Raw genomic sequence first — 23,622 nt, 5'->3', positions numbered from 1 at the left:
GGTTTTCGATTACGCCCATGTCTAAGAGATTCTATAAATAAATTATGCGACGACACGCGCAATCTAGTTATGCTATTACGTATTTTAAACGAATTTATTTTAATCAAGTAATCCGATCATACCAAAGCTCGGTTTTAAATGTATGTACAAGGATTTCAGTATTTCATTTTTCTCAATATCTCCAAATAGTTTCTGTAAGGCACAATCCGTTACTGTTTCTTGAACAAATTTACAAATAATTTGAAATTTATGTTTTTATGATTTACAAAAACAGAGCTAAAACCATAATCATCAAGCAGTTTTTTAACATGGAAAAACCCAATTCTTTTCTACCATTATAATACTGCGCCAATGAATGTGCATAAACTGATTTTTAATAGCATATTATCCCGTATTGATAATCTTGACCCAGTATTTAATAATATGTACAAAACGAAATACATATAAAGGATAGCGACCCAATTCTGCATATATAGCTGCGTTACTTGTCGATTGTTTTACACCAAGGATTGTTTTGCAAAACTGTAGATGAATACGCTCTAATTCACAAGACTTAGTAAACCCCCAAATAGGACAACCATAATTTAATATCGATCCTACGAATGCATCAAAAAGTTGCAATGAAATATCCGGACGAATGTTATATCTTTGATATTATTTAACAATGTGTGCATCGCCCTAAGTGCTTTGCCTTTTAGACATTTTATATTTAAAGCGAAAGTACCAGTGTAATTCAACGTTATTCCCAAATAATTGAAATCATCAACAATTTCTAACGGTTCATCATTATAAATGAAATGTTCATTTCTTTTAACTGGCCCTCGTTTCCTAAAAACAACAACTTTGGTTTTTGCAGTGTTTACCTCTAACCCCCATTTTTCACAATATTCGCGTAAAGAATTCAGTCTCGATTGTAAATCTTCTACAGAATCGCCACATATTACCATATCATCCGCAAATAACAAAATTACAAGACACATGTTCATACAGTTCATGCTATCACAATTAGAGATTACAGGAACAAGAATACGCTGAACAATTTTCAGCAATTAGTTACTTTCATTCTCTTTTCTTTTTATATTACCTGTATGCTTAAGAAACCTTTCCGGGGGCATTCGTCACTTGGGTGACAGCTCTTGCTAAGCTATGCATCAACAAGTTGAAAATTGAAAATTTATACTAAATCAAGGGCAATAACTCAAACTCAAATAACAAAACTGAAAAATGAAGGGGAACTGTGGCCTAGTGGTTAATGTGTCTGCCTCTCAATCCAGGGATCATGTTTTCGAGCCCTAATCGGGTCACGACCATGTTTCTTCATATGTCACCAGAACTGGTAGGTTCCAGGAAGCGGACTCGAAAGTGAATTTGTTTCGCAACCGAGCTTGAATATATATTTTTAATCAAAACTGAAAGAAATCCACATACAAAACCCAAAGTGAATAGCTTCACAGTAATGTTGATTATTATTCCTGTAAAGTTGGTTGATTCTATCTCTAGCACTCAAGGAAAAAATAACACAACAAAATGAAATGGTTTTTACTAAGTCAATGGCAAAAACTCTATAAATACTGGATAAATCGACAAGTGCACAACTACATATGCTGAACATCCTGTTAAGTTTCATGGCTCTAGGTTAAATTCTTTTTTGAGCTACGCACGACACAAATTAAAGTCAAGAGCAATACATTTCATAAAACAAAATATAGCCACAAACAAAACCCACGGTGCATAACTTCACATGCTGAGAAACATTCCTGTAAAGTTTCATGACCCTAGATCAAATACCTTTTGAGTTATGTGTGACACAAGTTGAAATTTGCATATTTGTTACTAAGTCAAGTGCAATAGCTCTACAAAATTAATAATGAATCAATCCACACAAAAATACCCAGATGCACAACTACACATGCTGAGTAACATTCATATAAAGTTTCATAATCTAGGTCAAATACTTTATGAGCTACGTGCGACACAAAATGAGATGGAACGGACGGAAGGACGGACAAGGGTTAATCTAAATCCACCCTCCCCAAAGTGGGGGGGGGCACAAAAATGTGCATCCTTACCGTGTCTATAGGAGCTTACGGATGTCTATTCATTGTATCATCAAGCTTCAAGTTTGATGTTCAATTCATCATTTATTGTTCAAAAATATAATAACCTCAGGTACTGTACACAGTAATACTAGTATTGAGTTGTAGCCCAGCCAGCATGTACACTCTGTGCTTTTTAACATATATCTAAGGACAAACAGGAGGCTTTGATGGACATTCATTCCAAGACAACAGGTTTTGTTGACCGAAAGCTAATTTTACGTTTTGGGCCAGAGAATGACCTTGTTAAACTGAAGACTAAATCCCAAGTGAGAACTATGTTCCAACTATAACAATAGATACAACAAGGGACTACTATATGTGTTTTAGCTATGGCAATGAAAGAAAAAAGAAATATTCAGATACAATAATAGAATATTAACATGTGCTGCCATTTCTTAAAGGTGTTACAAACATGAGCATGCAACTTCATCAAGACATTTTTGAACCATTAAATGTAAAATAAAAATGATAAATTTAACCTTATTTGTAGTAAGTAGGTATATTTTAATTTATCATGATTTTGTTTGTTTTTCTACTCAGGTTAACACTGAATTCCTAGAAGAAGGTTTTTACTAAGGGAGGTGAATGTAGGTGATGCTCGCAACTTCTTCTTCGATTCGCAACTAAAAACGAGCTCCGTCTTATCAAGAGGTAAAGGAAATGGTATCGGGATGGTACCTTTAAAGTGGTCAGCAAACTATTTCAACAGCTGATGGGTGTTCATAGATTTGTACAAAAAGGGTTATAAATTTTAAAATTAAACATCAATATTCCTTTATAATGGATAAATTAAAATTATAATGATGATGATTATTTAAATTGCTATTGTTTCAGGTCTTTGCCAAGCGAGAAGTATTCCCATCAGCTGCCCTGGATATTCGTTCCATGGGCACAGGCTTTTCATGTTACCACAGAGCACTGAACTACAAAGCTAGCCGGGGAAAACTCACCTTCTATGTGCTGATACCAATTCTTCATCAAGATGCTAAGATTGTGGACTATATACTGAACCTTGTATCACAGGAGATCATTTGTCGAGTTCGAGCAGCTGTCTATCAGTCACTAGACAAAAGAATATCTGAACTATGGGATGACTACGATCATCATGAATTAAGGATTGAGGAATTCCTCGAGAAAGGGGATGAACTTTACGGACGTTTGTAAAAATTTGGTTTTTGAACCAGTGAACAGATATATACTGTCTGATTTAACGAAATGTGGGCTGATGAAAATTCTAAGTGCTAACAAGATATCCAGTGTTTAAGCCAAACTTCAGAAAACAGAAACATCATTCTTGGACCAAATCAATCAATAAACATCAGATGTCAGAAAGATAAAGAATTAAACTATCCAGTAACTTGCGCAATCATACAAGAATCAACAGAAGCATCAATACCATCATTTATTGATATAACTCCTGCAGTTGTCAACTATGACTATACAAAGAAAGAAGAAATTACAGTCACATTGTCTAATCTCACAACAACAACCATAAACATTCCACCGAAAGCAATCATATGTGAATTACAACCAGGAACAGTACATAATGAACAATTCAAAGATACAGAAACAGTAGATCAACAGGACATATTCAAAGAAATACACATAGGAAAAGATATTTCACAGGAACAAGAAAATAAACTTATACACCTATTAAAGAGTCATGATGCAGTATTTTCAAAAGGAGAAAATGATATAGGCCAATGTCATGGAATAAAACACCGCATAGAACTTATAGATCCAATTCCATTTAAGCAAAAGCACAGACGCATTCCTCCAGCAATGGTAGATGAAGTTCGTAAACATATTGAACAACTTTTATCCAATGGCATCATTAGAAAATCCAAATCACCTTGGGCGTCCAACATAGTTCTTGTCAGAAAGAAGAATGGAAAACTTCGCATTTGTATTGATTATAGGATGTTGAACAACAAAAAGGTAAATGAATCCTATGCTCTTTCAATTGATGACGTCTTTGATTGTTTTTATGGAGCAAAGTGGTTTTCGACAGTTGACATGAAAAGCGGTTACCATCAGGTTGAAGTCCAGAAATGTCGTAAAGAAAGGACAGCATTTACAGTCAGCCCGTTAGGATTATACGAATTTGAGAAATTCCTTTTGGTTTATGCAATAGTCCTGCCATATTTTGAATAACACCTATGGTAAGAATGCTATGAATTAGATAGGAGATTGTGTGACTACGTAGACCGTCTAATCATCTGTCAGCCGACTTCAATTGAACAACACTAGAAAGATTGACTGCATTTAGCCAAGATACAAGATGTGGATCAATTTATTGCCAGAGAATGCTAATTCATGAAGAAAATAGTTAATTCTTTAGGACAGGTGGTTAGTGAAAATGGCATTGAGACAGATCCCGAGAAAATAGAGAAGATTAATAACTACCCAAGACCAAATAATCCAGATGAACGCCGCCTTTCTATGTTGATGTTGTTTACCATATTAGATCTTTCTTAGCTTTCAAAAGATATAATAGGGAATTTGTATAAGGATTTTTCGAAGATCCGATCCTACATCTAGTAAGTAGAACAAAAAGAAGGAATTAAAAGAATGGAAATGGGAAGATTAACATGAAAAGACTTTCATCTTGCTGAAAAGAACATCGACCACACCTCCAATGTTTAGCTTTCTAGATTTTACTCAACCTTTCGAGCTTCACACGGACGCAAGTGGTTCATCTTTAGGTGCAGTACTCTATCAGATGCAAGAAGGCCAGAAAAAAGTTATAGGTTATGCCAGTAGGACACTTTCTAAATCAGAGAAAAACTATTCTGCGTTTCGACTGGAATTTCTAGCATTAAAATGGGCTATCACAGAGAAATTTTCGGATTACTTAAAAGGAACCAAGTTTGTGGTATATACAGACAACAATCCTCTAACTTACATATTAACCAGTGCCAAACTTGAAGCAACAGGTCAGCGATGGGTGGCAGCATTAAGTGATTACAACTTTGATATAATTTACAGACCAGGAATTAAAAATGTTGATGCAGATACTATGTCAAGATATCCATACAGTGAAGTAGGCGACAAAATACAGATTCAAGATAAAACAGTTAAAGCCATTTGCAACACAATTCACACATCATCATTTATAGAAGTCCTACCATGTTCCTCTTTAAATATCATTGAATCAACTGAATGTCCAGGAATACCAATGGCTCAATTGGAAACAAGAGAAATAAGAAAACAACAAAGACAAGATTATATTGTTGGTGTTTGGTACAGAGCTACAGTAGACAAAAATTGAAAGAAAATACAACAGATGTCTACGAAGGAAATCTTCAACAAATAGTACAGCACCACTAGTTAACATAAAAAGAGAGAAATAAAGTATCCCTTAAGAAAGCCCAACAAGACAAAATTGAAAATATTGCATGCTCGGTTTGATTGAGCCTGTCTAGGGACAGTTATGGGAAAGGGACGGTAATGGGAAGTGCAAGTTACCGTCAACGCCCTCTAGCACCGGCTTAAGCAGAATTCAACATTTAATTATGGTAATGGTGAAATTTTTAATTTAGAAACATCCGCAGATTTGTTCATACGGCGATTATTATGGAACCTTCAAAAGAAATAGTTTGTATGGACTATCTATCAATAGATCCATGTAAAGGTGGAATTGGAAACATTCTAGTGATTACAGACCACTTCACCAAATTTTCTGTAGCAGTAGCAACCAAGAATCAAACAGCTAAAACTACAGCTGAAGCTCTTCTAGATCATTTTTTTCTCAGATATGGAATTCCTTCAATCTTACACAGTGATCAAGGTGCAAATTTTGAGTCTGATTTAATCAAAGAGTTGTGCTCTTTAATGGATATACAGAAAACAAGAACAACAAGTTATCACCCACAATGTAACGGACAAACAGAAAGGTACAATAGAACACTGTTAGATATGCTAGGTACACTTGAACCAGATAAAAAAGCTGACTGGAAGAAGCACTTGCCAACTTTGGTTTATTCATATAATGCAACAAAACACGAATCGACAGGATATTCACCATTCGAATTGATGTTCGGAAGAAAGCCAAAACTTCCAATAGACAGCATTTTTCAAATGGAGAAAGAAGACACTATCAACACTGGCTATGTTAAAGACCTTCAAAGTAGCAAGATTCTTGCCTACCTTGCTTACATGCTTTCATGATTACGTGAATATACATACATGTAGAATGATGGCTTACAATTACTAGATGTAACAGTTTGCATACTTTGTGAACTGATTATGATGAACTGTAGATAATGTAAACTTTAGTCAATAAACTACATATGGTCGAACCTGAGGAGAAGATTTGTATATATTATTACCCTGAAGAGCTACCAAAAATTAAAATTATTATACAGATTTATTTCTTTACTACGGTACTTAATTACATGTTGATATCATTCATGCAGCTTTATAAAACACAGTCATTTTACTATCAAAGGTTAGTCAATAAATATCGTACTTCATTTTATTTAGGTTAACTATACTGTTTACATAGTATATCAGACAGTTATCATTTAAATCAGTAACTACTTTTGTAAATCCCCTCAGTATGTGTTATTTGTGCATGGAATTTTCATGCATTTTGGTATGAAAAGGGTATAAATTGACCGAAATTACTTAAGCCGCTGGTTCACACACACTTGCATGGTATATCTTACCTCTTGTTAGAACTTAGCCATTTCTACTTGAAAATAAGGGAATTATTTAATTTCTTTGGCCAGGATTTCTTAATTTAAAAAGCTAAAAATCATTGCTAATTTTAGTATTTTAAAAGAGTGGCTTGTTAATTACATGTAGGTAAAATAAAATTCTATATCGTTGTTGAGATTTTCTTTAAATTGTGAATTACCTACTTAAGATAAAAATTAGACCATTAATACAAAAATAAATAAACAATTGTTGAACCATATGCTTTCTGTTGAAAATTATTTTAACAAAAATATCTGGGTAAAATCAGAGGTTATCCTGTTAAATTAGGCCCGCACCACAAGTACGAACCACATATTAATTTATTCTTTGACTGATAACATTTACCAATATTGTAATGCAAGTTTTATATGTAATCATCAATTACTTATATGTAATGTTGAAATGTTATATGTAATTTTAAGTAATTGTTATATTGTATAATGTTAAAAAGTAATATAATACTACTTTTAATCATGATTTTAACATGCATTTACATCTTGCGACATTTAATAGCAGTGTTGCGACTTTTAACGGTAAGGGAAATTCGTGCGACATTTAACGTTAACATTGCGACATTTAACGGCAAATGATTTTGCGACATTTAGCGGCGGTTGCGACATTTAGCGTCAATGGTGCGACTTTTAACGGCAAGTACGACATTTAGCGGCGTTGCGACATATTACGGCACCACACTCGTCAAGCTAAAAATCCACTTTATCTCATAATCAATTCGCACATAAATCCAAATCAGTTCAGGAACAGGGAAATATTCCAAATCATTCCGAAACGATCAAAGGAGCCAAATTCAGGGCTGGGAATCAAAACTGCGTCGTATCCTACAAAATGTAAACAAACGCCGCCATCTTGGAACGAAAAATGCATGTTTTTGTTTATAACTTTTTTTGTTGGAAATGATTGAAAACCAGATATATGTATTAACACGCTACACTATTTTCCGCTTCGTTCGGTATATGTTGCTCGCACAACTATTTTGTAAGACAAAAGTTATAGCGAACTTGCAACTCGAAGCGGAGCAGAATTTTTATGAAATTGTGTGGATACGACGCAGTTCATATTGCTTTATCTATCGTTTTTTCTTTCAAATCAATTATATATTTGTTTCAAAGTTCACCATAAACTTCAAAACATAATTTTGCATCGTTTACTAAACTTTCATTAAAAAGAGATGTTTATTTTCCAAGAAAATAATGATTTTTACGAAATGATACGACGCAGTTGTAAATAAAATATGATACGACGCAGTTGTATTTTCATTGCAGGCTGCATATTGGTCAAATTATGTGATAGGTATGCTAATAACATCCAACAACATTTCTTGTTTACAACTTTTGTCAAAAGCAGAGGTCACTCATTGGTTCCATAAAAATGGAAATGTTATACAATTCTATTAAGGCTGCATTTTAGTACCTATCATAAGCATCTACAAATTCCGAAAAGCTGTATCAAATGCAATATACATTGAAACACGTGATCGCACACCCATATGACAACGTGTTCCAATGTTGCCTTAGCATGCTTTTAAAATTGTTCCCGTGAGTTCGAAATGTGAGTGATTACTATTTTTGATACAAAATTCAATATTCCAGTGTAACCTTTCCTGGACCCCGTATTAATAAGGAATGACCTTTAAAAAAAAGAGAAAGAATATCAAATTTTGAAAAGGTCTCTTGCTATCGGAAGAGAGCTATGCGAAAATTGCATGCCTACCTTTGTTACTTGTAATTAGCCATCATTTCCGTCAATTCCGTCTTGACTTATGTCATTTACATGTTCATTTTCTTAATAATCGGTGAGAACAGATGAGCTTTATTTATATTATTTGAAACTGAACATTAAATTGTTAAAATTATAAATGGTTAAGCTACAATATATTTTTGCAAGTAGGTTATGCGTTCCGTTTAGTCATTTTATGTTCAGCGCGGCGGAATTTTACCGCTGATTTTGTCGTACATGTATTGCATTTCTTTATCGCCGATGGGAATGTATTTTCTATATTTGCACTTAAGTATCGTTCTTCTCCATTAAAAACTTTAAAGTTTCAAAATCGAGTTACATATGATACAACTGAAGAAGGTGTCCATTTTGCAAAGGTATTTTACGCTGTGCACCGATAAATTGGATACAGATATAGGCAGACATGATTTTTCAACAGTATTTGAGAGGTTTTCACAATATTGAACAGAAAATTTAGGTCATCGAATTTTCAACAGGCTAGAGACATGGCATCTTAACATACCTTTATACTAAAGTGTGATTTTTATTTGATAATAAATTGCCTGAAAACTTAAACAAAAGTTTTCAGAAAATGACTTCACAGAGGATAACCCCCTGTTAACATTGAAAATTTCTCTGCTAGTAATACCGAAATAAGAAATTTAAATGATTCAAATATTTATAATTTAAAACTTCACACAGATGTTAATAAAAACCTGCTTATTTGTACAACTGATGTTAACAAAATTTTGTTGGGAAAAAAAATCAGACAGATGTGTCCGACCGAGGCCGAGCTGTTTATGTTTACTGAATTCAAATCACTTGAACTGAACTGCTATGAATTCGAAAACCACCAGGGACTTTTTATTCTTTCGTGTGGAAAGCCTATCAAGCTAGTTTCAAAATGTCGATGGTTCTCTGCAGGTGCAACATTTTGCCTGAAATAATGCACAAAGGCGCACCTGAGGTCCTCGCTCCTAGTAAAGCTAATGTGTAGAGTGAAAGTTTGAAAACAAACCACAAAAAGCAGTCATTACCCAGAACATGCAGAACCACAGTTAACCTAGAGCGTAGATAGCCAAAATGAATTCAAGTTAATAGATTTCTACATTTTTTGCGAAAACAATTAGGGATAACATTGAATATACAGGAAAATATAAGAAATTATTTCAGATATTATGATCAATTAGGTAACTGAAAAGTAGCTTCCGCAATGTAAACTTTCAAATTAAATGTTATATTGGACATGACATAATGTATTCTAAATAATCAAAAGCAACAGAACATTGCTATACACCGCAAATGATCTGAGTTTTTTTATCTAGCACAAGTGATTATTCCATAAAATAGAAATAAATTGCCAAAATTATCCCAGTTGAAAAGACTGCCAAAATACAACTGCGTCGTATCATATTTTATTTTCAACTGCGTCGTATCATTACGTAAAAATCATTATTTTCTTGAATTTTTATTGAATTTGAATATTTTTGAATTTTATTGAATTTTGTATCAAAAATAGTAATCACTCACATTTCGAACTCACGGGAACAATTTTAAAAGCATGCTAAGGCAACATTGGAACACGTTGTCATATGGGTGTGCGATCACGTGCTTCAATGTATAATGCATTTGATACAGCTTTTTGGAATTTGTAGATGCTTATGATGCAGCCTTAATAGAATTGTATTGCATTTCCATTTTCATGGAACCAATGAGTGACCTCTGCTTTTGACAAAAGTTGTAAACAAGAAATGTTGTTGGATGTTATTAGCATACCTAGCACATAATTAAACCAATATGCAGCCTGCAATGAAAATACAACTGCGTCGTATCATATTTTATTTACAACTGCGTCGTATCATTTCGTAAAAATCATTATTTTCTTGAAAAATAAACATCTCTTTTTAATGAAAGTTTAGTAAATGATCCAAAATTATGTTTTGATGTTTATGTTGAACTCTGAAAACGAGTATATAATTGATTTGAAGGAGAAAACGATAGATAAAGCAATATGAACTGCGTCGTATCCACACATTTTCATAAAAATTCTGCCTCGCTTCGAGTTGCAAGTTCGCTATAACTTTTGTTTTACAAAATAGTTGTGCAAGCAACATATACCGAACGAAGCGGAAAATAGTGTAGCGTGTTAATACATATATCTCGTTTTCAGTCATTTCCAACAAAAAAAGTTATAAACAAAAACATACGTTTTTCGTTCCAAGATGGCGGTGTTTGTTTACATTTTGTAGGATACGACGCAGTTTTGATTCCCAGCCCTGAAATTAGAAATACGTGTAGTCGAGGATATTGAATGAGTGTGAGTTCAATACTGAATTTATTGAACGCGTTGAAAAACAAATTATATAATGCGAGACTCTGGTGAGCATAATATTATTTTATTCAACAGGTTCGATAAATTCAGTAATAACCTTACACAAAATTGATCACATACCAAAAATAAAGACCAAGAGCCATTTTTCATCGACGCGCCAACATTTTTATGCTTGTCCTTGTATAACGCAAATGACGTCACGTTAAACTACAAATGTATATGCGTGACCGTGCAATATCATTTTTACGGAACGGGTATGTGATAAAAAATATCTTATTACACTCTAGCGTCTAGTGTTTCGGTTCAAATATCCTGGAAATTGATCAGAAAGGTTGTTTTATTATCCCCCGCCGAAAGGCGGCGGGGGATATAGAAATAGCCTCCGTCCGTCTGTCCTTCCGTCCGTCCGATATTTTTGTCCGGAGCATATCTCAAAAAGTATTTAAGGTATCAACTTCAAATTTCATAGGTGGATAGGTCATATTGAGGAGAAGTGCAGTGCTTAAAAATGATGACTCTACCCTGCATAATTTTTGAGTTATTGCCCTTTGTTATTTTTCAAACTTAATTTTTGTCCAGAGCATAACTCAATAAGCATTTGAGATATCAACATGAAACTTCATGGGTGGATATATCCTACTTAGGAGGTGTGCAGTGCACAAGAATGATAACTCTACCCTTCATAATTGTTTGTTTATTGCCCTTTGTTATTTTTCATACTTAATTTTTCACCTGAGTGGAGCATAATTCAAAAAGTCTTTGAGATGTCAACATGAAACTTCATAGGTGGATAGATCTTATTGAGGAGGAATGCTGTGCACAAAAATGATTACTCTACCCTTTATAATTTTTGAGTTGTTGCCCTTTGTTATTTTTCATACTTTATCTCAAAAAGTGTTAGAGGTATCAACTTGAAACTTCATAGGTGGATAGATCTCATTGAGGAGGAGTGCAGCACACATGAATGATAACCTACCCTGCATTATTTTTGAGTTATTGCCCTTTGTTATTTTCAGCCATCAGTATTCACATAGGTTTCAAATCTGTAATCACTTCAGCCATCAGTTTTCATTACCAAAAGACCTCTTTAGATAAAATTATTCTGCTCTACTACATATACATTCTTACAATGAGCAAACACATTCGGCGGGGGATGGCCATGCTAACATGGCTCTTGTTGATTTCTAGGTCCAGTTTGAACATGGGTCACCTGTGGTAAAAACTAGGTCACACATTCCAAATATGGAAAATCCGTGAAATTTTCTGCCTAACTGTCGTGGGACTTGGTCAGAAAGGTGGTTTTGATAATTTCTAGTTTAAGTTTGAATATGGATCATCTAAGATATAGAAAACACTAGGTCGCGCAGCCTAAATTTAGGAAAATCACCTTTTTAGTTGTACTGATACTGTAAAGGCCATTGGTGACTTTCCTGCTTTATTGTTGGAGGAAGAGCTTTGGTACCTCCCCCTCCCCCCAAATACATTATTTCAAACACAAGCTGGCACCTGTGTAGAACCCTAGACCTGTAAGCTAGCTGAATATATTCCTCACATCACCTTCAATCTTGTGGGATCTATATATGAGCCGCGTTACGAAAAAACCAACATAATGGGTTTTTGACCAGCATGGATTCAGACCAGCCTACGCATCCGCACAGTCTGATCAGGATCCATGCTGTTCACTATCAGTTTCTCTACTTGTAATAGAGTTGGTAAGCGAACAGCATGGACCCTGATCAGACTGTTCTGATGCGCAGGCTGGTCTTGATTCATGCATTTTTTATTTTAATTTTGAAAATGTATTTTAAAGTAAAATATTGTGAAGTGAACACTTACAATCCACTTAAATAACCAAAAATAGGTCAAAATATGCAAAATTTAAGTCCATACTATGTTAGTCACACTGAAGAGATATAGTGATAAATTATGCAAAATCAGTCTTTAATCGAACATAACATGACATGCAAATTATGAGTTTTTTCTTAAAATCCTAGTACATTTTTTCAAGCTTGATTTTCTTGAAATATTTTGACTCATTTGGAGGCATGCAGCTTTAACCACTTCACAGGAAAGGGTCCCTATTTTAACAATACAACTATTAATTCCAACAGGTCGTTATATTAGTTATAGCCTATCATATGTATCATCTCTAAATTCTGCAAATACATGTACTTGTTTATATCAGGAAGTAATGAAAATTATAATATAACTTGGGACTGGATTTTATCTCAAAACACACTCTTGTTTGATGTTGCTGAATGGGAAAAAATGGTGAAATTAAATTAATTTTCAAAACAAAATACTATATAAACATCAGATTTTGTATTTATTATCTAAAATAATGAAACACAACATACATATATACCTTTTAATATGTCTCCTATATTTACAAAACATTAAAAATATTTATGAAACATTTTTGCATCACCTTAAGTGATAAATATGACAAATAAAACTATAAAAAAAGGAAAAAATATGTAGTGTTCTTTTTAATGAAATTAGATGGTGTATATGATACACAAATAAAACTTAATACAGAATTTATGGAAATAAAATCTACACAAAGCACAGAAGCAAATCTTTTTTCCCTTTTATTACCTCATCATTTTCAAAAGCATTTCTCTCTTTTTTTGTAACTTATTGTGCAAATAGAACAAGAGAGCTGAGTAATGACCCTGGATATAAAGTACATGTAAGTGACCCCTGGGGCATGATTTATGTACAACACTAAAAAACCATATTCACATTTTAGAAGCACTATTTATAGTACTTTCAGAAAAAGAAAACTTAATTAGACATTTTACTTTTTAAAAGTCTATGTAAACTAAGTGGCTCCCAGGGCGGAGTCATATTGGACCCCAGGTGCATGACTAAATGTATATTACCTTGCCAAATATTTAAGCTCTGGGCATTTGAGTTTCACAAAAGAAGTCTTAAATGTATATTTCTTTGCAAATCTATGTTAATTGTCAGTGACCCCATAAGCGGAGCCAATTTGATCCTAGGGGCAGGACTTACATAACTTTGGTTGAAGACTACAAACTGATGCTATATGCAAAATATCTAAGTTCTGGGTTTTGTTGTTTCTATGAAGAATGCTTTTAAAAATATCATTATTAAAATCTATTTTTAGCTCTTGTGACCTTCTTATGCATTACACTGGAACATTATACAGCTTTTGTACAGGGGCACCCCTAAGGCTCATTCCAGTGAAGTTTGGTCAAATCCACTATGTAGTCAAAGAGAAGATTTTTAAAGAAATTGTGAATAATGACTGATGACAGACACACTGCCATCCCAAAAGCACAACTCTTAGCACTGTGAGCTAAAAATTGATACCCTTTAAAAACAAAAAGGCCATGATGGCCCAAGATCGCTAACCCGAGATCCATTGCTAGTAAAGGTAATAACTCTTATACAGAAGTAAAGCATTGGGTAACATAATGGGGACAAGCCTCCCCCTAATCCCATGATTCATATAACTTTTCGTATAAATCAATCAGGCAATACTACATACCTTATATATTAGCTCTAGGCCATGCTGAAGTTTTAAATGAGGAAATTCAAATAATTATTTAAGTCTATATGTCTATATAAATTATGTGACCCTCCCCCTCCACCCCACCCTCACCTGGGCAAGGCCAATTTTGTAGATGGTCAAAAGGTAATGCAACAAGTCATTAATCTCAGCTTTAGAGCCCATGGTACACATTCTGTATTTACTATATTTAATCAGTAACAGTTATTGCCCTAGGTTATTGAGGATGCAAAAAACCTATGCTCATAACATTGTAGTTTCTGAGAAGAAGTTTTTTAAAGTTTATTTCCTATATGAGTCAATGTAAGAGAAGTAGGGTTAAAGAGATGATGACAGACAACATACATCCAAACAGCATGGTGTGGAAGGGTCGTAACTCCTTCTTTATTTAATATGTGTTACAACCCTTTGCACCAAGGTCTCAAAATTAATCTATTATTATTCATGTTATAACAAAATGCATATACACGAGTTCACTTAGCTTTATTTTGAAATATGAGTCAATGAATTTACAACATACCCCCATTACCCTAGTCTAGGACTTGGGTGAGAATGTTTATGAAATTGTTGATAATAAGTCTACATCTAAGTTGTCTAGTTTTTCAAGTTACTTATAATACAACATGTAAAACTGATTCATTAAATGAACATTTTAATGGCAATGTGACATAATATTTACTATCATTTGTTTTGAATGTTTTTAAAATCATATGGTAAAAATATGTACAACATTAATTTTAAAGTAATCAATTTACTTCAAATAAAACAAGAAATTTTCCTTTGTGATTAACTTAAAAACAGAGTACCTGATTAATCAAGCACTATTCAAATATATTCAATACATGTATGATGTTTTCTTTTTCTTGGCAAACAAATATTATCCCAATCAGTTATGTGAAACTCAAATAGGCACACACAATGTCAAGAACACATGACTAATATAAAGAACACATTGAATGGAATAATAATACACATCATCTATTCAAGCGTTCACAAGAGTAAATATGATGGCTAACTGGTGTCTTTGTTTCGTATCTTTAATTGAAGGTAGGTATATGATGACTTGAAAAACAAGAGCTGTCGGTAGGACAGCAACGCTCGACTATTCTTAGTGCTTGATAGTAAAAAAAAATGCTTGATACAATTACCTCCTCCTGTTTACAGGTTGGGGTAATGATGGTGAACAAGTGTGCAAAGTTTCAAAGCCATATGTCAATGGACTTTGAAAATATTTGAACTATTACAAAAACTTTAACGTAAATTCTAAGTCGAAAAAGGGGCATAATTCTGTCAAATGCTTGATACAGTTACCTCCTCCTGTTTACAGGTTTGGGTCATGATGGTGAACAAGTGTTCAAAGTTTCAAAGCCATATGTCAATGGACTTTGAAAATATTTGAACTATTACAAAAACTTTAACGTAAATTCTAAGTCGAAAAAGGGGGCATAATTCTGTCAAAATGCTTGATACAGTTACCTCCTCCTGTCTACAGGTTGGGGTCATGATGGTGAACAAGTGTGCAAAGTTTCAAAGCCATATGTCAATGGACTTTGAAAATATTTGAACTATTACAAAAACTTTAACGTAAATTCTAAGTCGAAAAAGGGGCATAATTCTGTCAAAATGCTTGATACAGTTACCTCCTCCTGTCTACAGGTTGGGGTCATGATGGTGAACAAGTGTGCCAAGTTTCAAAGCCATATGTCAATGGACTTTGAAAATATTTGAACTATTACAAAAACTTTAACATAAATTCTAAGTCGAAAAAGGGACATAATTCTGTCAAAATGCTTGATACAGTTACCTCCTCCTGTCTACAGGTTGGGGTCATGATGGTGAACAAGTGTGCAAAGTTTCAAAGCCATATGTCAATGGACTTTGAAAATATTTGAACTATTACAAAAACTTTAACGTAAATTCTAAGTCGAAAAAGGGGCATAATTCTGTCAAAATGCTTGATACAGTTACCTCCTCCTGTCTACAGGTTGGGGTCATGATGGTGAACAAGTGTGCCAAGTTTCAAAGCCATATGTCAATGGACTTTGAAAATATTTGAACTATTACAAAAACTTTAACCTAAATTCTAAGTCGAAAAAGGGGCATAATTCTGTCAAAATGCTTGATACAGTTACCTCCTCCTGTCTACAGGTTGGGGTCATGATGGTGAACAAGTGTGCCAAGTTTCAAAGCCATATGTCAATGGACTTTGAAAATATTTGAACTATTACAAAAACTTTGACATAAGTGGTTACGCCGACGCGGACACCAACGCCGACGCCGACGCTCGGGTGACTACAATAGCTCTACTTATTCTTATCGAATAGTCGAGCTAAAAATACAGATTTCGCTCTAAAACATATTGTATATGATTCTTCATTAAGATATCTTCAATTCTTGGACAAAAGAAATGACAAAATATGAGCACCTGACTGATAAAATACCTTTACAATAAAACAACTAACACACTTAAAATTTCAAATAGCAGAAAAACAATCATGTGCTGTTTGAAGCACAGTCATGATGCACTTTACAAATACCAGGAGCCAATTACATTTAAGCCAGATATTTTGGCTTCACCGGCAGCCAGTTACATTTGAGCCAGATATTTCGGCCTATACCTACAGCCAGTATTATGAGTATAAGATTCTTATAGCCTCATTCTGCAGTACAATACTACCTTTCTATATTTTACACATACATTAGACTACCATGAATATGACCATACAACTACAACATATAGGAAACAGCTTTTTTTGTTCTTTTTTTTATTTTTTATTTTCAATTTATTTTAAGAATAAAAGACCATGATGATTTATGTTATCCAATGATAGCTGCATTTGTCATTTTTCCCTGATAAACATCTCAAAACAAAGACACAGACACAAAAAAGGCTCTTGTGACATTCTTATAATTGCCCCACGCCACCCCCATTATTCCCGGTAGATACTACCACCAGAATTAGCTTACTAGAATATATAATTTTAATATTCTCTTTTTCATTATTTTACATTTCTCAAAAATAGCTTTCCAAAGTCTTCATCATTTCCTGAATAAGGAAAATAAAAAAGAAATAAAACTAGTAGTTAGCTAACAGTTAAAATTTGATCCATCCTGTTTTTTATTGCTTTTTCACAGCATTTATTATACTAAAGTAAAATTATCTCACACTTCAGCTATAGTTCGTGTTATTGATTCAACACATATTTTTCAACTAGTAGCGCCCTCTCTTATGATTATGGTATGGAGGGCTCGGCCTCGAGTCTTTTTCACGTCTATAACTCTGTATTACACGATCATGCTTCTGAAGCACCTTTTGTCTCCGTGATTCAAAGCTTTCCGTATTTTTATTTCTGTTCTCGGCATTTCCATTCCTATTATAACTACTTGGACTGTGTCTATATTCATCTCTTTCATTATTTTCTGGGTTGCCATCTCGTCTAGTACGACTATTTGAGCGCTCACGATCTCTGTTAGAATAACGATCTCTATCTTGTCCTCTCCGTTCATCACGATCTTGTTGGTCGACTTGTTGCCCACTACTGAGATCATTTCCATGCCACGTGTGAGATCTATGAAAACTTGGAGGGTGTTGCCCTACTGAATGCTGAATCCTCATTGGCTGATTCATTGCAAATGGGTTGGGAGGCATAGTGTTCATTTGCATAAATTGATTATTTTGGTAAGGCTGAGGAGAAATAATAATTTGAGTGTTCTGGTATGGGTTGTTAAAGTTCCTGAAGCTTCCCTGATTCATAGTCGGCTGCTGGTGTTGTTGTTGTTGTTGCTGCTGTTGCTGTTGATGTATTGAGCCTGATACACAAAGAAATAAATGATTATTTATTCATTTTTTTGTAAAAGAATATATTCTTATGGTACATGTTACATGTTAGTTATATTTTCTCCTCAAATTTTCAATATTGTAACTCTTGCCTGTCTGACATTTATAATTTATTTTTTTACATTAAATTAAAATAAAACCCATTCATATCATCATTAAGGACTGACACAAGAACTACAACAACTGTTCTTTTAAGTCTTTCAAATTGATATACAATTTATCAGGATCTTTATTTGCTACATTTACTATAAAAATGGTTAAGTTAGGGATGTGGAAATATTCGTGAATTTCGCAAAGTGACAAAAAATGTTAAAATTCCCTCTAGCATAAATGTCATTTAATGCACGATTCACGAATATTTCCTGACGCAAAAAATCTGGAATTTCAAATTCTCAAAAATATCCACTTATAACAGTATGTAATATCAGTTTACAGAGAAAGAAATTTTGTATCAGTTTATATGAAATGAAATTTTAAGATCAAAATAAAGTTGTTTTACTATCTAAATGTACATAAAACTTTAACTACATGTATATCATCACTAATATCAGCATACTATAAAATACTATGTCCACTTACATGTCTTTCAATGAGATAGAAAATTGGGCATCTTACCCTTTTACAGCTTTTTAGTTTATGTCTTTTTTAATATAGTAGCTTATTTTTTCATGTGATATAACTTTAGGGTTGGGAGTGCTTTCAATACATAAACAACAGTGCATTACCTTACAAATAAAATGAGCCGCGTCATGACAAAACCAACATAATGGGTTTGCGACCAGCATGGATCCAGACCAACCTGCGCATCCGCGCAGTCTGATCTGGATCCATGCTGTTCGCTTACAAACCCTATTACAAGTAGATAAACTGATAGTCAACAGCATGGATCCTGATCAGACTGCGCGGATGCGCAGGCTGGTCTGGATCCACGCTGGTCGCAAACCCATTATGTTGGTTTTGTCATGACGCTGCTCAAATTATGCATTTATGATTAAAATATTGCTACATGTCCACACAATCACAGAAGCTTGCAAAATTATGAGCATAATCACAAAGTAGCCACTTATTCGTTTCACAATTTGCAACAATCTTGACATAATCATTTGGGATTTTAATAGTTCCAAATTTAGAGTCAAACAGACAGACATACTGACAAAAAAATGGAGGGCATACCCTTGTGTAAACATTGTTAGTGGAAAATAAACTGATAAACATATAGTATAATATATACTATTATATCATACCTGGCCGAGTCTGTAGTCGGAGATTTCTACCAAAAAGCTGTAATCCATCCATCAACTTGATTGTATAAGGTACTGATACATCATGGCTGAATGTAACAAAAGCAAAGTTTTTCTGTTTCCCTGTGTCTCTTTCTTTTGCTATTGAAACCTTTTCCAATGGCCCAGCCTGAAATAGTTGTACGACATTTAGCCAAATTAATTCAGCATGTAAACGGTTTGACCCATTTAACCCATTACTTCATGAAAATTTTGTGAAAAATGGCTGTTTTCATTGAAAAGTCTCCCGTTACAAGTACAAATTGCTATAAAACTATAAAAACTGCTTCAATACTAATCAAACTTGGCACAAATATTCACTGATCAAAACTGATTTGAAAGTGCTGCAACTTCTCAATGAATTGAGATAGAGTAAAAGGCTTTTCAGCGTCGGTTACACGTTACCTTAGGATCAACCTGGGGTCATTTTTAGCCTCTTACAACTTCAAGTCAAAAATTTTCTTGGCGATCTTTTGGATGGGGGGCAGCGCCTAAAAAGTGGTCATTTTTTTAAGCAACATTTCTCAAACGAAAACAAGTGTTGGGGGCCTAAATAAGGCATTTTTTCACCATTTGGGATAACAAATGGGGGGGGGGGGTGAAAAAGGCGTTAAAAGGCAAGTATATCGGGTAATGGGTTAACAGAAATGTTGATAAAAAAGTGATCACTTTTTCATTGCCGCCCCCATTGAAATGGTAGATCAGGGGGTTGCCAGAAGGGGGATGTGCCCCCTAGTGTTTGGGGGGGGGGGAAGAAAATTTTGGACATGTGACAGGCTAAAAATGGCCTCAGGTCGATCTTAGGGTAACTAGTAACTGACGCTGAAAAGCCTTTACTTTATATCAATTCATTGAGAAGTTGCAGCACTTTGAAATCAGTTTTGATGGGAAAAAAACAATGCAAAATAATGATTTTTCGCAATTTTGGGACGACACCCTGTTGCCATGGTAACAGGTAAACTGTTACAGAGGCTATAGTCTAGTCAACATTTGTGCCAAGTTTCATCAGTGCTGAAGCATCTTTCATAGTTTCATAGCAGTTTGAACTTGTAACAGGAGGCTTTTTAATGAAAACGGCCATTTTTCACAATAATGCTCATGCGGTAAAGGGTTAATCAGTTGCTTATGACACAGTTCACTAAGATACAGACAAAGGGAGCATTATATTTTATATTTTTTATCAGTTGCTTATGACACAGTTCAAAAGATCCAACAGACCTTTTATCTTTGCCAGCTATCATAATGGACATCATGCCCACAATCCTGACAAAAATTTAATTGGGTCGGACAATTTTTTTTATTTTCACAATAGTCTGTCTATAGATATTAATTGTGATAGATTTTAAATAGTTAACATGAAAATATATTATGTTTTTGCCGCTTATTGATCCATAAAAAAATATGTCACATGTAAGCACTTTACCCGGTCACAAATATGAGAAAATTCGTCCCACTTTAAGAAGTTGGCGGCCGATCGATTTGCATGCAAAGGGATGTTCGGATCAGCTGATGATATTCTACATCCCCAAGTATGGGCAAGTACAGAAACACTGATAGAAACAGTTTATTTGGATTGAATGTATGGCTAAAATGACTTCTTTTTTATTTTGAATTCACGAGACTGTGACTACATGTGTATTACGTTAAAATGATTGATAAAATGTTAAACTTTTACATCCGAAATCAGTGTCTATTCTAGGATTTGAAAAAAAGTGGGATTTTTATCGAAAAATTGAATTTTTTTACATTTGTTGATCTTTTTCCTTCTTTCTTTATGTAAAATTTTTCCACTGCCTCTGAAAAAATAGGGGGGAATTCTCAAAAATATGAGTGAATCCCCCAGGGCTCCTAGAATAGACACTGGAAATGAGGCAAAAGTATCATTGCTTTTGTCTTTTTCCTACCAACATTTTTTTTTTAAACATTTCTTTGGAGATTTGAGTCGGCCCATAAATAGTTTGAAGCGGTCAATAATTTGGCCGGGGTTCTAAATTCTACTTAATGAGGACACTGCATTGGCGCAAAGTTTTTCTGATTGGAAAATTTGGTGGCACAAATCTACTTGTGAGAATAATGATAATTGATGATATGTCATTATGTATTAAAAAATCATCGAGAAAATTCAACACATTGTTCAGATATCAAACTGTCCGAACTTTCTACCGTATCCGAATACTATACCTGTAAGAAGAGTTCATAAAGAATCTCGTCTGTGACTTTTTCTGAGAGATTCCCTACCCATAGTGTTCTGTCTACATCATTAGACATACTTGCAATATCATGAGTACGTATACTTAAAATCAACACGTGAATATTACAAATATTTGTTGTTTCGTTTTCAGTTGGAAGAAATTTGGACGAGTTGTCGTTCTTTTGAAGGCAATAGGCTACTAAATTGAAACGCGTGACTATCTGGATTTCTTACCAGTACATCTCTAGACAGGTGGGAAACACTGAAAGTGTTTCTGAAAAATCCCAAGGATGTTTACCCAGGATCGAACCCGGGACCTCAGGAGTGACAGCCAGTGGTCTAACCAACTGAGCTTTCGCGCCACCTTTGACGCTCCAATAGATTAACCCAACCGTATTGCTTAGTTCAATACCTCTATATAAATGTTGTTTTAGCTTATATTAATAAACACAATATAAGTCAAGTTCAATCCTGTTTTATTTGTCATGTGTTTTATTAAGAAATTATTGATTCATGATAATTCCAAACAAAGAGTTTAAGAAATACGTAGACTCTAGGTAATTAATAAGACCACAAAGTTTTCAAATATATAACATAAGGAAGACAATTTGGATAGATATTTGATAAGAGAAGTTAAGGTGGCTTAGCCTTTTGACAGGTAAAAGTTACCTTATTGCCCGAGAACACAAGCAATGATCGAGAATGGTCATAAATCGCCCTTTAATAGGCTGTCTAAAAATGAACTAAAAAATCTCATGCTTGAATTTAGAGAAAATAGGGGTAGTTTCAAATTTATCAATTACTTAAGAAAGCATTATCAATTAATAAGAAAATCCAGAAAAGTGTAACATTTCAATTACCATAAATTTAAGAGGACCAATTTTACACTTGAAAAGTCATGGATTGAAGTGAATCTGAAACGTACGTTTTACTGTAAATAGAAGAAATTTAGAGACAAATAATTTTAAAGAATAAAAGATAAATAGAATGGTTTTAGAAATAATCAAAATCTGCCACACATGAGCATTTTGTGAAAAATGGATGTTTTCATTGAAAAACCTCCTGCTACAAGTTTAAATTGAAACAAGTGTTTGATGTCTAAATAGGGCATTTTTTCACCATTTGAGGTCTCAAAAAGGGGATGAAAAGGCGTGAAAAGACGTCTACATGTATATGACGTAATGGGTTAACAGTTGTAAATAATAGCTTGATTATCTGTCCCTATTCGTACACTATGTTTCTCTGTTTAATTATCAAAGACAAAGTTACTGTCCTGCACTTTTCATCAATATATAACTTAGTAAACGCATGTTACTCGCCGAACGTAGAATATTTTCAGACACTGTCAACATTTGCATTTTTATTTAAAGTCATTTTATCCCGTTTGGGTAATGCCATTTTTTTTGTTTAATTTTTTTTTGATATGCCTCACACACCCAAAAGACATCTCGCCTTTTTACCAATAAGTTAAAGGCAAACCAAGAAACTTTTGTATTAAACTTGCATTCTATTAATTAATATTAAGTACGTTTCTCCATGAAAGGCCATTGCAAAATAGCTACATGTACTGTACATGTGCAGATCATTCCCGAGCAACTGATAACAGTTGTTACAAGGTAGCATAAAACACAATTTGAAAACTACAGATGAAAGTACTACGAATAAAACTGAATTGTTTTCAATGTCAAAAGAGAGAGTGTTTACTGTTCAGACAGATTTTGATCCTAAATTAACCTATTGACAAAATCTGTTACACTACATTTGAAATCTTTTTTTTACTTAGGAAATACCTGACAGCTTATCTTCAACTCTTTCAATGTTATGTGCAACATTTAATTGACAGGAGTGCCGTATGACTGAGCAATATCCAAGTTGTTGTCTGCTGACTGGAGTGGGAAATGCTCATATG

General features: G+C 34.0%; 1 protein-coding gene across 1 annotated transcript; it reads right to left on the bottom strand.

Moving 5' to 3' along the window:
- Nucleotides 1-13,175: 13,175 nt before the first annotated feature.
- LOC132726503 (RNA-binding protein 7-like) lies at nt 13,176-21,891 on the bottom strand. Its single transcript, XM_060711826.1, has 3 exons — nt 21,704-21,891; nt 19,487-19,652; nt 13,176-18,214 (listed from the first exon to the last, which is right to left on the bottom strand). The coding sequence occupies exons 1-3, from the start codon at nt 21,788-21,790 to the stop codon at nt 17,616-17,618; spliced, it is 852 nt and encodes a 283-aa protein (XP_060567809.1). The 5' UTR covers nt 21,791-21,891; the 3' UTR covers nt 13,176-17,615.
- Nucleotides 21,892-23,622: the final 1,731 nt, after the last annotated feature.

Source organism: Ruditapes philippinarum, unplaced genomic scaffold (genome assembly GCF_026571515.1).
Source record: "Ruditapes philippinarum isolate M1 unplaced genomic scaffold, ASM2657151v2 ctg1045_1_1_1_1, whole genome shotgun sequence".
Lineage (NCBI taxonomy): Eukaryota > Metazoa > Mollusca > Bivalvia > Venerida > Veneridae > Ruditapes > Ruditapes philippinarum.
The sequence above is the reverse complement of the archived record's forward strand: the minus strand, read 5'-3'. Positions and strand labels throughout refer to the sequence as shown.